Consider the following 14,308-nt stretch of genomic DNA (forward strand, 5'->3'; position numbering starts at 1 on the left):
GTCCAAAAGCGCCAAAATTTCCTAGTTTTTTGGTATCGCGTATCGTTTGTCTGGCTTATACAACGCTCCACTTTTTGGTTGAATTCATACTGAGAGAAACACACAAAGACACTTGACATGCGATCAACGTACTGACCATGTCTTGCGTTGAAAACCCGCCCCTCCGCAAAGGACCGGGTCTTCTTGGTACTGCTAGGAGAGGACTGGGGAGAGGGCACACGAAACTGCGCAGTTACCGATGGCAAGATTTCGCACCCTCACTGCAGTGTTTGTAGAGCTCATACTGATTTTTATAAAGCTCCTTACTTTTAATGTGGCTGATTTTTTGTGGTATTTCTTTCCAAGAAGGTGCTTCATAGCAGGAAACAATTAAAAGCGATAAAGTACAACGTTGCATAAAATCTTAAGTTAAGACATTTTTAATGTGGACTGAAATACCCTAAATGAACACAACATAAGTGATAGCCCAATAAGTCACGGGCGTGGTTGCTATGAAATTGCTATTCTAAACGGAAAAGGTTCTCTTAACTAGTTTACAAGCGCGGCCAAGTTTCACACGGTTTCTTCAAGGAAAAAAGAGGGTGGCTCAATCCTTATCTTCACTAAGTTTTTGGGTTTTTGTAGATACTATGCTGATAATTATTAAGGTGAACATCACCCTTGTACAAGTATACGTCGCGGTTAGAGTCGTAAACTTTCTCTATGTTATTCATTTGCATTTTGACCTCGATTACCCAATCGATTTTGGCCCATAATCTTTGGCTGTTTATGACAAAGCCTCTGTCATCGTAGTTATTGAGTAGTATTGTCTTTGGGTCATTGCTTGGGTCAATGGAAGTAAAATAGACTCCTGAAAAGAAAAAAAAAGATTTTTCAAGCTGTGAAACAGACAACAGACATTTTGAAAGCACAGTTTATACTGGTTGGAAATTCAGAATATCTCTAGTAGTAAATACTAGTTCTAGAGATTAAACTCATATTACCGAACGGTATAAAAGTCAACAAACTAGCGATTTACCACAGCCATGTCGTCGATTCTGTATGGGTGTTTTGTCGGTAGATCCCTTTATCACTTTGCTCTTTTTGATACCAGCAGCGCCAGCTTCATCGGTGTAATGATAAAGCGTCTGACAGGCAAAAAAATGGAAATTTCAAACTGCAAGTTTTTACTACGAGAGCTCAAATAAAATTAGACTGCAAAACAGTCCGTATTTTTGCGTATTTAAGTACGCGCGAGCAGTCAAACAAGGCTGAAAACAGAGAGTGAGACTGGGGAGAGACGCTAAAAATTCTCTCGCCTCACACGCCCCTACGGGCGTGTGAGGCTCGCGCGCTCGCGCGTAAGACTCTTACGCCACGCTTTATCGATTTCTTTACTGATTTTGAGAAAAAAACCGACTTTTTTGCAGTCTAAAATAAAATATCATCATCTATATTATGAAAAGTGATTGGTTCTAAGTTTTGTCTGGGGCTCAAACCTACAAATTTCCATAAATTTTATGAAATAACAGTCCGTCCGTTTAGCTTCTCTTTAGTATGGATAAGTTAAACAGTTTTTCTAGGGACCGGGTGTATTGTATTTGCTGAGTATACCTTCCACTGTATCTGGATATGCCCTATTTCTTATCAGGTCTTGAAAAAGTGGATGAACGCTTAAAATATTTTATCATTCATGACCATTATTCTCGTCTCCATTTTGAGGAATGGCTTTTCATAAAATTGCTTAAAATAATACATAAATCGTGATTCATTTCTCCCGTCTACAGGTTTTAAACAAGGCTAGTAAAATAGGTCTTGTTAAATACGGGAACATTGTAAAATTTTCGCTTAACCGTAATAACCCTGGCCTATGCTGCCAACAATCGCAACAATAGTCTCACTGCGTATGAAAGTCAGTGTTGAAATCGAAACTAGTTTACGTGTCATTTTACAAACTTCATCTATTGTTTTTAAAAGCCTTACCTCGTATGACATGTTGCTTGGTTGAAAATGAAGCTCTTTTATAGCTTTCCTGCCGTTTGATCTTGTAAGGCTTCAACTGCAACCGGAGATCGAGAAGAAACATAAAAGCGGAAGTAACAGACTGTGTGGGAGCAAATTAAAATCACGTGTCAGCTACTTATCCAATCACTGAACACTTGCCACAAGTTCAGTCACTCGTTTCCAAATGCCATGTTTCCCGGAAAAAGACCTATATATAACCATTACTTACATTTTTAAATTTATTATTTTTCCAGCGCTTTTCTTCATATTCTCTCAGAGTTTTGTCGTCAAATATAACAACATGATTGTCATACTGTATTCTATAAATCAATTATAAGAAACTTATGGTTTATCAATTGCAAAGCTGCTAGTGGATATATTTTTATTTACCTTAAGTTAATTTTTTCCTCGTATTTATGGACAGTAGACAACAAAGGCAGTACCATAGCACAGGTTGGGGGAACACGGCCCCATTTTTTTTCCAAAATTGGTTTTTCGGGGTTTACGCGTGTGGCTGTGGTGTACTTAATTTATTGTACTTTTGGATACATCTTATCAATAAAGTGTACCATTCAGTGAAAAAGTGCGTGTTTCAGTGTTCATGTACCGTAAACTTCCTCTTTTAAGCCTCCCCTCCCCTCCCCCCCTTTAAAAGTCCCCCCAGTTATGGGCCCGTTTTCCTGTAAACAAAAAAATACATGCAGTTATAAGCACCCGTCTCAGAGCTTGTTAAAACAGAGAGTTTAAGCAACGACGTTTTTGAGCGACCTAGGCCAACCGAAAGTGGACCGTTTTTGAACTCTTCAGTTGTGATTTTGAACAAATTCTAAGGCAAATCGTCTCTATAAGAGTTTACAAATTTGCATACAAATTTGGCAGCGCCAAGGCATATTTAAAGGACAAAAATGTTCACTTCAGCTTTACGTGCTTCGCCCATAAATGTCGCTGCTTAAACTTCCTAGTATTAGGGAGCCTTTCTTTTAAGTAGCAACGACGGTGACGGCTACAAAACGTGACTTAAAAGTGAAGTCGCGCTGCTTCAAACTTTATAGCGCTTTATGTTCCATCTTGTTGAATTCGTCAAATGTTGGCAATATTTTGTGGAGCTGAATTCTAAGACTGTATCGAAGTTCAAGAAAAGAAAAAGAAATGGCGTTATGTTGTGTCCACGACCTCCACAAAACAAGAAATTTGGCATTTTTACGTCGTAGTGGTGCAATGATGGGAATGAAATGTAAAAAAAAGCGTTGTTGTTTTGCTAATCTAAACCTATTGGTTTTTTGCTGTCCTCGTTGACGTCCCCATCGCCGTCGTCGTTTCTTAAGCTCCCTATTATGCATCTATTAGTGGTTTGCCCCAGGATGGGGGTGGGGGGGGGGGGGGAAGGGGGCAACCCACGGATAATTTGACATTTTCAGGTCTTAAAATGTCAAATTCCCATCCTTGGGTCTCTATTATGAACTAATAGGCACTCAAAACACTTTATTGCAATACTCAGCGTCTCCAGAGAGTGGTACCCACGAACTTCTCAAGTTAATTAAGGCATGGGTCTACTATACTTAAATAGAAAATACGAGCAAGTCAACAGCGACAAACGGTTGAGTGGTGCCGGAACTCCCAGTTGTAGACCTGGATCAGTACAATAATAACTTGTAGAAAATATAAAACGACAAACTGATCCTTAGGGCAAGTAAGGTGATTGGGAAGTAAAATAAAGAATGAATCAGAAAATATCTCATTTAAACAAATTTGCCCAATTTGAAAACAAACCTTTTTCAGGGGCTAAAAGAAAAATGAAGATAAAACTAAAGGTTCGTTACAAATAAGAGTTTGAAAATATGAAAATAAAAACAATAGATTGTTATTGGTGTAGGAGACAAGGTTACCGTAGTATCGCATATCAACGAGCTTTGTTACGTCTATTTATTCCTCAGACTAATTGACGTTTAATATGAAAAAAATAGCGCAGCCGGATATTATGAGCAGGCTTTTGGTGCTGTTTGACGTAATTTAGACAGCTAACTGTCAATTTAACAAACGACACAGCAGGAACAGTGGACTTAGACATAACGACTAAAGAAAAGACTAACGTTTCGTCAACTTTGACGCTTACACTGCAAGGGCTGTTTCTTTTCCAAGTCTTCCCAAACGCATGGGGCACGAGAAAGGGTGGAGCAATAAAAAAAGTGGCGAGCTGGGAGTAAGCATGAAGCACGGAGCACGAGAATGGACGCCCCATCACTCTTTCCCTTTCTTTCGTCTAAGAAGCCGGTTACATATGGGCTGGGCTAGCTCGATTTGTCGAAATCTCGGAACAAATCAAACACAATAAAGATTAACAGACACTCCATATGTTTTTCTTTAGAGACCGTCGAGCGCGCGTAAAGGGGTGGGGAAAAAGAAAATAGAAGTAACATAAGAAAATATTTTTTCTCGCAAGCGCTTACCGATTGTCAAAAAGAAAAAGAGAACGACGTATGTGTGGAGGCTAAAGATTATCTTCTTGATTATGTGACGACCTAGCTAGCCAGGTTAGCCGCGCTGGATTTTTTCTATGTAATTACTCTCGCCAGGCCAGCCTGGCGAACCAAGCTGGCGACAGGAAAGCAGGTTACATATTGCTCGCACGTAGGTTACATATTGCTCGCTATACACGCCCCCGTTCCGTCTCGCCTTATGTAAAATCGAGATAAAAGTGACCTCGGCAAATCAAGCCAGACCAGCTCATGTAAATCAGCTCCTCAAGTTGCCGTACAACGGAAATGGAAAAAGTACTTCACAGAGCAACTTAATTGTTCGGAAGTTGTTATTGTTGTCTAGAACATGAAAAAACAGTTTCATTTACTAATTATGTTATACATCATGCATTGCCCACGTTTCCACCAAATGGTAAATTAGGTTCACAAAAGTGCCTTCAACTAGAAGTTCCTATGCAACCGTTCTTTGGACCATCACTATTAAACGTGACTAAGTCCACCGTTGTACAAGGGTCTCAATGGGGTTAACTTCAGCCTTTGGACTAAACTTTATCATTTAAACGGAAAAAGCTCTTGTCATCAGACAAAAAACAAATCTATAATCATTAAACATGTGTAATCATTTTCTAGCCACTATTATAGAATGATACGAGTCATTCAGAACGTATGAAAGTCGCTTAATTACACGTTCCGCCTTGGCCATATATGTCGCAAGAGACCTAATTGAGACAAAATGTGTTTTAAAACGATGAAAATTCATTTTTGGTGTATCAACAACACTGAAGCAAATTTTCAAAAAACTTGTAACCGTTTGGAAAAGAGATTAGAACCTTTTGGAGAAAAAACGACGCGATGTTGACAGTAATCGGTAAAAGGTTCCACCGCATTGAGACCCTTTTGTCCCCAGCCTCCCAACCCCTTCCCCCAAAAAACGTGCTCCTGATTTGCTCGCTGTTTAGTCGTTATGTTTAGTCAGAGGGTCCTCGATAGGGTTCTTCAAACCCGTTATCCCGACCCGGTTTTTCACTCAATCCCGTAGTCCCGATGGTTATTTTCGGCATCCCTAAGTACCACACACATTTTCAATCCCGAATCTCGCTCCCCTTTTGCTATCACTCCCGAATCCCGACCCAGCCTTCAAGTAAGGCAGATCCCAGATCCCGAAAAACTCATTAGGGACTCTCTATTTATGACTCGTCTTTGTTCATGTTGTGCCGTTGCAAATTTCCCTCTCGTTAACGGTAACTGCCATTTGAAGGCACTTAGAAAATTTTTGGCCTGTTATTGAATGTGTTTCTAACAAAAAGAAAAACGATCGAAAACTAGGGTCGAACCTGGACCTTTCGAATCCTAATCTTTCTCGCGCCTTACCACTAAATTTTCACACCCACCCACCAAAATTCCGAACATTTAAGTACATAAACCAGCAAACTGTCTTTTTACACGATATATCAACAACAGATGACCCTAAACTCTTTTCATAAATTTTAACGCAAATTAACCTTGCACTTCAACGTCGATCTTTTTAAGACTATTCAAAAACTTTGTCTTATTGTAACTTAAACTAGGGTATATATTTCATCTATCATGGCTAAAGAGTGGTATCGACTGTTAAAATGGCAACGATCGTCTACGAAAGGGAAATAGATTTTGCCGTTATGCCACTAGTATGAAACACGACTGAAACATTTCACCTAGGTTCACATCGCAGTGCGATGCAAATCACAAGGCTCATTGTGGGCCCAGGTGCTGGAAGATGGTGCAGTATAAGACAAGAAAGTGTTTGATTGTGGTTTGGGTGTTGCACGTACCAAGAAGAAGTGTGGTATGAAGTAACCAAAGCCAGCCACTGAAGTTGCCAAGGTCCACACCACGAAGGACTTATTCCTCAAAACAGACAGGTCAAAGCATTGGTTTTTCCCAGAAGGCAAATGAACAAGTATCCCGTCCACTCTTTTGTAAACGAGTCCTGTAATAGCCATGGCTATGCCGCCTAAACACATTATGCGAAAGATAGTCTGCCATCCAAACTTCCCGACTAAGACTTGAAGCGTTGGCGCAAAAGCTAGAGTTCCAAAACTACTCCCCGAGGCCACAATTCCAGTGGCTAAAGAAAGATGCTTGTCGAAATAGTCCGCGGTTACTATTAAAGCCATTGTCCCGCACAAACTAGTGCCAATCCCTAGAAGAACCCCGTAGTTGATGTATAAGAAGACCAGGCTGGGGGCGTAGGAACTGAGAAATAGTCCGACACTCATTACAAGGCCTCCAGCAATTGTGACGACTCGCACGCCATAACGTTCCGCGAGAGAGCTGGTGACAGGGCTGAAGAGGAATAGAAGATTGACGGATATTGAGCCAATCCAGGCTGAAAAAGGAAAAAAATAAAGAATTGAGATGAGTTTCTTGAAGTATATTGTTGCTTCACAAATCTCTGCAAAAGACATTGCTATTTGTTTCAACCTGCCAATCGGTACTGTCGGGGAGTACAACTTAGTAGTCGAGCTGAGTTTTCTTTTCATGTCATCAGACAAGCGTTATAGAGCGTTTTTGTTCGTTGTGGCAAGCATCTCTGCTAATTAATTGGAACAAAAGAAGGGGTTTATATAAGAAAAGAGTTCCACAGGATCGTCTTAGCCCCCAAACATGGCCACCATTTTGAGCATTGTTTTGGAACCCCAATATGGCGGATTTGACGTCAGTTGAATAACTTTCTAACGCGGGGGCCATTTTGTCCCAGGAATTTAAAAAGCTTTGTTTTTCGACGGTTAGCCTCGCAGTGAGAACGAGGCTAGCCGTGCAAATACAAAGCTTTTTTAATCTCTTAGGACAAAATGGCCGCCGCGTGACAAGGGTCTATACTTCAAGGTCCTGGTTGTGAAAGGATAAAATTAAGTAAAAGCAAAGGTAAACTCGATCCTCGCGGTTATAAGAAGGGAATAGGACAGAAATGAGAATTAGGAAAAAAAAAAAAAGAACAAGAAGAGCAAGAAGAAGAATATATTTTCCGGATACGTTCGGGCAAAAACGTCTATGTCGCTAAACAAGAGGAGGTTAAAAGAATCGTTGAGTCCAGTCCTAATAATTTTTAAAAATAAAAAGGATGGTAAATATAATTATCAAAAATTATTAGTGATAAAATGAACCTTGTCTGAGAATGATTCATGTTAGATATTCATTACTGCTACCTTAAAATTCATACTTAAATTGGGCGTGGAAAATTTGATTGAGAATGCACCTTCCATCTCCTTATGTAATCAATATGTTACAGCTGAATAACTCCTTCAAAAGATTTGGGGTCCGGTACAAGTATCAAAAAGGAAAGGCGAAAAATAAATTAATCCTTAGGCATACCCCCACTGCTTTATATGTTTATACATGGATTTTCCAGCCTTCAAGGACTTACAAGGCCGTGCAAACGAACGTGACGTTGCCAAAAACGTACTGTTTCGATTTTGGCATTTCTTCTTCTTGATAAACAGTCTAATATTATTTTTGCAGTCGAGTCAATAGCGCTTGCGCATGCTCCGATTGTCTCTCTTTGACCGAGTTGATCTGGCTGAGCAAGCCAAAATGTTTGCATGGAGAAAAGTTGGCCCGGTTAGCTTGGATGGTTATCGGCTACCATTACAAAAGAGTGACCTAGCTAGGCATCGATGGGCAGGTCAGCCTTCTACCCGAGCCAAGTTTTTGTTTACATGTAAACAGTTCGCTACGGTTTGTAAGGAAATATTATTATATGAAAAGTTGGCTCGCCCAGAGTAGCTCTGGTAGGTGGGTGATCCTTTTCTCCAAATAAATGGGGCCTGAGTCCATTAGACCTGTAGCATTTATAGCACCTAAAAACTTAAGGCCAAGAAGCACAGTCCAACAATGCGCACAATTGTTAATTGGCATAGTCTGTCCACTTCTGGAATTGTCACTTGCAATACGTCAGCAAAAAAAACATCTACTTCTGCATGGCTCTGTAGCATTGCAGTAAGTAAATTTCAGCGTCTATCTACCATAGCCAGTTGCAGTATTGCGTGCAGTCTCGTGACGCGGCTTCAAATATTATTTGATTTTCCTTATCAATTTATGAATTAGCTCATAGAGCACTTTGACTCTTTTTGGAAGACGTCAGTTTGCGAATTAATCGATGAAAAAGATAAAAGGCGGGCTCTTGTCAAATTAATGCAATTTCATTTAACTCCTCACGCGCGATTTACGCAAATAGAACTTAATACTAATTTGAACTGCTTGATGCAGACATGTGGGCTCTGAGCAGCGGCGGCACCAATGGCGCGTGCAGAGTTACCCAAATTATTGGACTATAATTAGCCATGTCGAGTAAAACAGTTTACGTTAATTGTGCGCAATGTTGCACTGTGCATCCGGGCCTTAAGATAGTTTACGTGACGTGATGACGTTATAAGACATAGACATACTGCAGTTTTTCCAAATGGCTGCCATCTTGGATCCCGGCCGCCATCTTGGATTTCTGTATTGTTAGAAAAGTGCTCAAATAAGGGCCAACAGTAATCATAAATAATCATAAGCTTCTAAAATAAACATTAATTATACAATTTACAGCAAAGGTCAACTTCCTCCTTCTCGTTCATCTCGCTAAAACCTGCGACTATTACTGTATAAAATTTCATAGCGGTAAAATTGCTGTTAGAGTGCTTTGATTTTTTGTCAAAAAATTAAATAAGATGTTTCTTTAGTCAGGAAAAAGAGTTTGTGGTTTTGAGGTTATATAATGAAAATCCGCACTTCATGTTTAAATAATCAACGGTTTTTTGATAATTTCGACCACATCGTTCACCCATATGGAGTTGTTTTAGTATGTACCACGCTAGTTACTGAAAGAGCGAATGGCTCGAATAACTAAACGCATGGAAATAATCAGCCCCCTCTTCAGGTTAGGTATTTAGCTATCACTGAGACAAAGGGGACCACAAAGAGAGGTTAATTAACAACTGAGGTTAACGCTATCCCGCAAGCACTAGTAATATAAGCCAATTAGACCGCCTCACTTAGGACCATATCTATTGTGTGGTACATACCAATATTCAACATGCGTGCCGAGCCATTATAATTACGAAAGAAAAAATTTACTACCGTGTTAACAGCCGGATACCTGGTCATAGCCAAGAGGAAGAATAATTTTTCTGTCTTCTTCAACCTTCCACAGCAAGATGACTTGCAACGACTGAGTTTGCTCGCTTCCGTACGAACTGCATAGCGTTTCGTGTTTCTATGAACTCGAAAGAGCTTCCCCTGCTGTTTAGAGGGCAGTGCAGAGAAACAGGATCTGCATAGTTTGCCATCAGCTTCATCAGATGGGCTGTGACACGTTTCTGAAACCCTTTGTGCAGGATTGAGACAGTGAGATGGTGCGACATATGGGTGGGACGGCTCCACCATCATAACCTTGTAGAAGACAAAGTAGACAAACTATTGCAATTATCGAGCTATCTCCCTACAAGGAATAACACTCTTGTCTGTGCCTTTGACTCCTAAGTTGACGCATAACATTACCTCTTTCTGCTGTCTAGTAACATCTACTTCTGGAAAAAGCGGGCGGGATTGTGTGGCATACCTCCTGAAAACCCTGGAACCAGTTGTTCGAAGGCCGATTAGCGCTTAATCCAGGGTTAAATTTAACCCGAGTTTCTTTTTCTTTTGTTCAAAAGCATGTTCTTGGATAATTTTCTCCGTTATTTTAAGAACATCCAATCATCAACTTATTGACAAAAATCTATACCCGATTCAAATTCAGAACCAGAGGGGAGTACAGCTCGGGGTTCTTCCACTAAGTTGAATTTAGATAAAGATGTTGATATCATAAAGCTCATTGGATGCATGGTTAAAAATGACAGCGTTAGAACATTTTACAATAAATTTAATATTGGTAGAGTTTGTGTAAAAGCATCGATCATTTTGGTTCGTTTCTCAAGGCAATGTTTTGAAATTTTGTAATAAGGTCACGTCTTGGTTTGAGTGAGGGGTTGTGTTGACCGTCCTTACACCACTAGAATGAAAAAGACTAACGGGATGAGATTGTCTAGTCTTGCCTGAATTCTAAGTAAAAGCTGGTTTTTGTTTAGCCTTAAAAAATAAAATAAGCAGAAAAACAAAGCAAAACCAAAATCATTGACACGAAGAACCCTACCTGCACCCGGTTACACCGCATGGTGTGTCGGCCCCTCCAGAGAATATCCCATTACGGACCTTTCACTCAATTAAAACACTGCACGCGCATCAATAAATTTCATCCACATTTTCTGTCTTTCAGTTTTGAATCTAATAGATTTTTCATAGCTTTACCGACCAGAGAGTATTGTATGAGCCTGCTCAGCTATAGAGTAGCTATATTTATGACAGTGGGAATAACAAATGAATTCTCCGAGAAAGTTAGGCAATATCGGATTGTACCTAAGCGCCAATTATTAACACATCTATCGTTGGAATAGTCGATTCGCTGACGGCAAATCTTTTCTACAGTTCTAAAATTAAAAATGAAAAGTGATCTTTAAGCACGGTCAAATTTGTCAATGTTTTCTTTAAATAGAACTTTCAACTCTGAAAGTTTCCAATCGCAATTAAACTAGTTTGGAGGTGTTTTGCGTTTTTAATATTTTATGGTTGACTTGACCACGAGATAGTTTTGGCACAAAAACAAACTTTTCAAGCAAATTTGCATACAATTCGCGTGTTGGGTGTCCTCCATATTTTTTCCACAGTTGAATTAAAAACAGTGTTCATTCATTAAAAAATAACATATCTTTTTTATTGCAAACACATGTTGGAAAAATATGCAAAATTTATGAAATAAGTTTGCGTAATAGTATTTCATAGCCGGGAAAACATTCATCAACCTTCAAGAAAATTGTTATTTTGCATATTACAAGTAATAACGAACAATATTGTTGCGATATTTTTTTTATAGTAACCACAGATCGCATGCAAATTGATCCGTTTGGTCGACTAGCCGCCAGGGTGGTTCGCTGCGATCGGCTTGTAGCAGTTTGTAGAAATTGCGGTATGGCCCTTGCCAAATATCACCAACGATTTATTTCACTTTCTTTCATTTATATTGTACTAACAATTATGTTATAAGACTAGCTACTGCAGTGAAAAAAAAAAACGGATCGCAGCAAATTCTTTACTGTGTTGTTGTTGCGTTAAGCGATCAAACAAAGAGGAAATGGAAAGCAAAATTTAAATAAATGAGATTAGCATTATTTTTCGTCGCTCTTCGTTTATTTGCTGCAAGAAGGGTAGAAATTTATGTTCTGCAATAAATTTGGAGCAATTCCAAGGTATATGTATATTTTAACTCACACAACGATTTACAGTTTCGCATTCTTGATATGATTCTAGGGCAGAGGAAATTTCGCCTACCTGTGTTTGCTTTGCTCGCCTCGAAGTGATCTAGCAATACAACAAGAAGAACGCCAAACGATGTGTGAATGCCATAAACCATAAACATGACAAAAAAAGATCCGGCACAAACCACCCAAGCCCAGCCACGATCCTTACAAGGGCTGTGGACATTTGGAAGTTGTCTGTGAGCGTAGTTGATCAGCGTTATACTGCCTCCAACAGGAATGGACGTCAAATTTTCGATATTCATCGACGAATGCGACCGGGTCACGCTACGATCATTCATGTTGGGTTAAGCATACGTCCGTTCTGACCGGTAAAGAATTAAAGAATCGTTTTAGCTTCTGAAAACAACGCAAGCGAACCTTCGATATGAAACACTCGAGCGCAGATGTACAAGCGCCGACAGCAGGTCAGATCGGACACAACAAGTTTGACTGGAAAAACGTGTTAGGAAACCTGTTGCCAGCTTAAGACCGCATGCGACAGAAACCTGTTTCTTTTCAATAAAGCCACCATTTTCAACCACCCCGCATACAGGTCAACGGCATGAAAGCTCTAAACATTTCGTCGAATACTGCTTGTACTTCAACCTTTGGTTTTAATGCGATTGAATACGTGTACATTTGTTTTGATTTGTATTGGTCACAGAGGGGATTTTCTGACTAATTCTCTTACCATCCAATCAGGATTAAGCTATAATTTCACTTTATAATAAACCATCCAATAAGAAGGGGTTAGGTTATGTGAACGAAAACAAAAATTATCCTTACGTAACCAAGAAAATAATTTTTCATTACAAAAACCGGCAGCGTTGTCTTCTTAAATTGTGGATACAAAAGTTTCGAACGTCTGCTATCGAGTTTCTTTTTGTTTTCAGGAGGTTTCGCAAATAAATTTGCAGTAGTGTATTTGATCAGCGTTATAATCAGATTGACATTTAACTCTGGGGAAAACTTCGTAGGTGTTTTTCAGTTAGAAAACAGGGTTTCGATTTTGAAAAGCAAATAGTTCCGCGGATTTCCTCAACAAACAACAAATTGAAAGTCTGAGAAGGCCCCTTTCAATACACCGAAATTCTTCTCAAACTAGGGGTGGACTTAATTATTAGCAGATCCAAATGGATTTGGTACTCCATTGGGAAATCCAATCCAGATTTCCCAAACGGAAGAATTCTCAGGGCCCTCTCAGCGGGCCCGTGTTTTGCTGACTTTCTTGCAACTTGTCTTATTGAAATTTAATTTCGTCTCAGGTGGTTGCCTGAAAAATTGCCAGCCCCGAAGATTATGTATGGCAAGTATTAAACTATGTTCAATTCAACTCCGATTTACTCGCAAATCCTGTGGAAAGACCGTCAGAGGAATATGCGTTACAAGAAAAACTCGCGAGGCTCGAGAACATTTCGTACAACTGCTCGATCTGTTGTTGCTTCATTTGTTGGAGGTTGCGCAGGAAACTGAGTAGAATTTTTCCCCCCTTACACTAAACTCCTCCGCAAAGGGCCAGAGGCTTCCTTCCTTTCTTCCTTCCTCCCTTCCTGCCACTGGGAGAGGGCTGGGGGATTGGGCAAGACAATTAACCGCGCTGAACGTTAGGAAGCTAGGGCCCTCGAGCTTGCTCCAGTATTTGATTGTTCTAAAATTCCTTACTTTTAAAAGTAGCTAATGTGGTATTTACTCCATTATTTTCAAGAAGGTGTTTAATAGAAGTAAGCAATTAAAAGAAATAAAATCAATGATTTTAAAATTACTCCCTAAAATCTTCAGGTGAGACATTTTTTAATGGACAAATTAAATATCCAAAAGGAACAAAATGAATCACAAAGTGATATTACAAATGATCGGACTGGTCGTGTGCGCGTGGTAGCTATGAAAATACTAGACTGTGCTGCTATTGTGAAAAATGTTCTCGCTACAAGTTTAAAGCTTTGGCAAGGTTTCTCACAAGCTCTTTGAAAGATAACAAAAGATGAGCGACTCATCTTTGACTCTACCAGGCGTTGGGGTTTTTGTAAATACTATGCTTATATTTACTAAGGTAAACGTTGCCCTTGTACAAGTACACGTTTCGGCCGTTGGCGGGCACGTCAGTTACTTCCTTTATACTCATCTCGACCTGGACTACCCATTCTAATTTGTATAGAAGGTTGTTGCCCCTCAAAGCCCATCCTCTGTCGTCAAAGTTGTTGCGACGTATTGACGTTACGCTATGGTCACCCGGGCCAAAGGAAGTGAAATAGACTCCTGAAAAATATAGAGAAAAACTCATCAAACTGGGAAACTGACTAAAAATAGGGCTTCATGTAGCCAGTACTCTCTTATAAAAATCAAACCCCAGTGATGACAAGGGCTGCCGGTTTGTGTAGGCGATGTTTGGGAAATTCAAAATCGCGTTTACCTCAAAATGCAAATCAGATTTACATTCTCACGTTAGGTAATGAGCCTATAGAGACTTAACAAACAAAATAATTTCTCTTG

At 39.7% G+C, this 14,308-nt stretch overlaps 2 protein-coding genes across 4 annotated transcripts; both read right to left on the reverse strand.

Moving 5' to 3' along the window:
- Nucleotides 1-396: 396 nt before the first annotated feature.
- LOC140923727 (uncharacterized) lies at nt 397-2,094 on the reverse strand. Its single transcript, XM_073373801.1, has 3 exons — nt 1,963-2,094; nt 1,019-1,127; nt 397-850 (listed from the first exon to the last, which is right to left on the reverse strand). The coding sequence occupies exons 1-3, from the start codon at nt 1,972-1,974 to the stop codon at nt 603-605; spliced, it is 369 nt and encodes a 122-aa protein (XP_073229902.1). The 5' UTR covers nt 1,975-2,094; the 3' UTR covers nt 397-602.
- Nucleotides 2,095-5,295: 3,201 nt separating this feature from the next.
- LOC140923280 (monocarboxylate transporter 11-like) lies at nt 5,296-12,425 on the reverse strand. 3 transcript variants are annotated; one of them, XM_073373369.1, is made up of 4 exons: nt 11,850-11,986; nt 9,583-9,875; nt 8,888-8,940; nt 5,296-6,828 (listed from the first exon to the last, which is right to left on the reverse strand). In XM_073373369.1, the coding sequence occupies exons 2-4, from the start codon at nt 9,870-9,872 to the stop codon at nt 6,161-6,163; spliced, it is 1,011 nt and encodes a 336-aa protein (XP_073229470.1). In that variant the 5' UTR covers nt 9,873-9,875; nt 11,850-11,986; the 3' UTR covers nt 5,296-6,160. The 3 variants fall into 3 exon arrangements, with proteins under 3 accessions (XP_073229470.1, XP_073229471.1, XP_073229472.1); XM_073373371.1 differs by lacking the exon at nt 9,583-9,875 and having other exon boundaries at nt 6,688-6,828; nt 11,850-12,425; XM_073373370.1 differs by lacking the exons at nt 8,888-8,940; nt 9,583-9,875 and having other exon boundaries at nt 11,850-12,425.
- Nucleotides 12,426-14,308: the final 1,883 nt, after the last annotated feature.

The sequence above is a fragment of the Porites lutea genome, chromosome 13, assembly GCF_958299795.1.
Source record: "Porites lutea chromosome 13, jaPorLute2.1, whole genome shotgun sequence".
Taxonomy (NCBI): Eukaryota; Metazoa; Cnidaria; class Anthozoa; order Scleractinia; family Poritidae; genus Porites; species Porites lutea.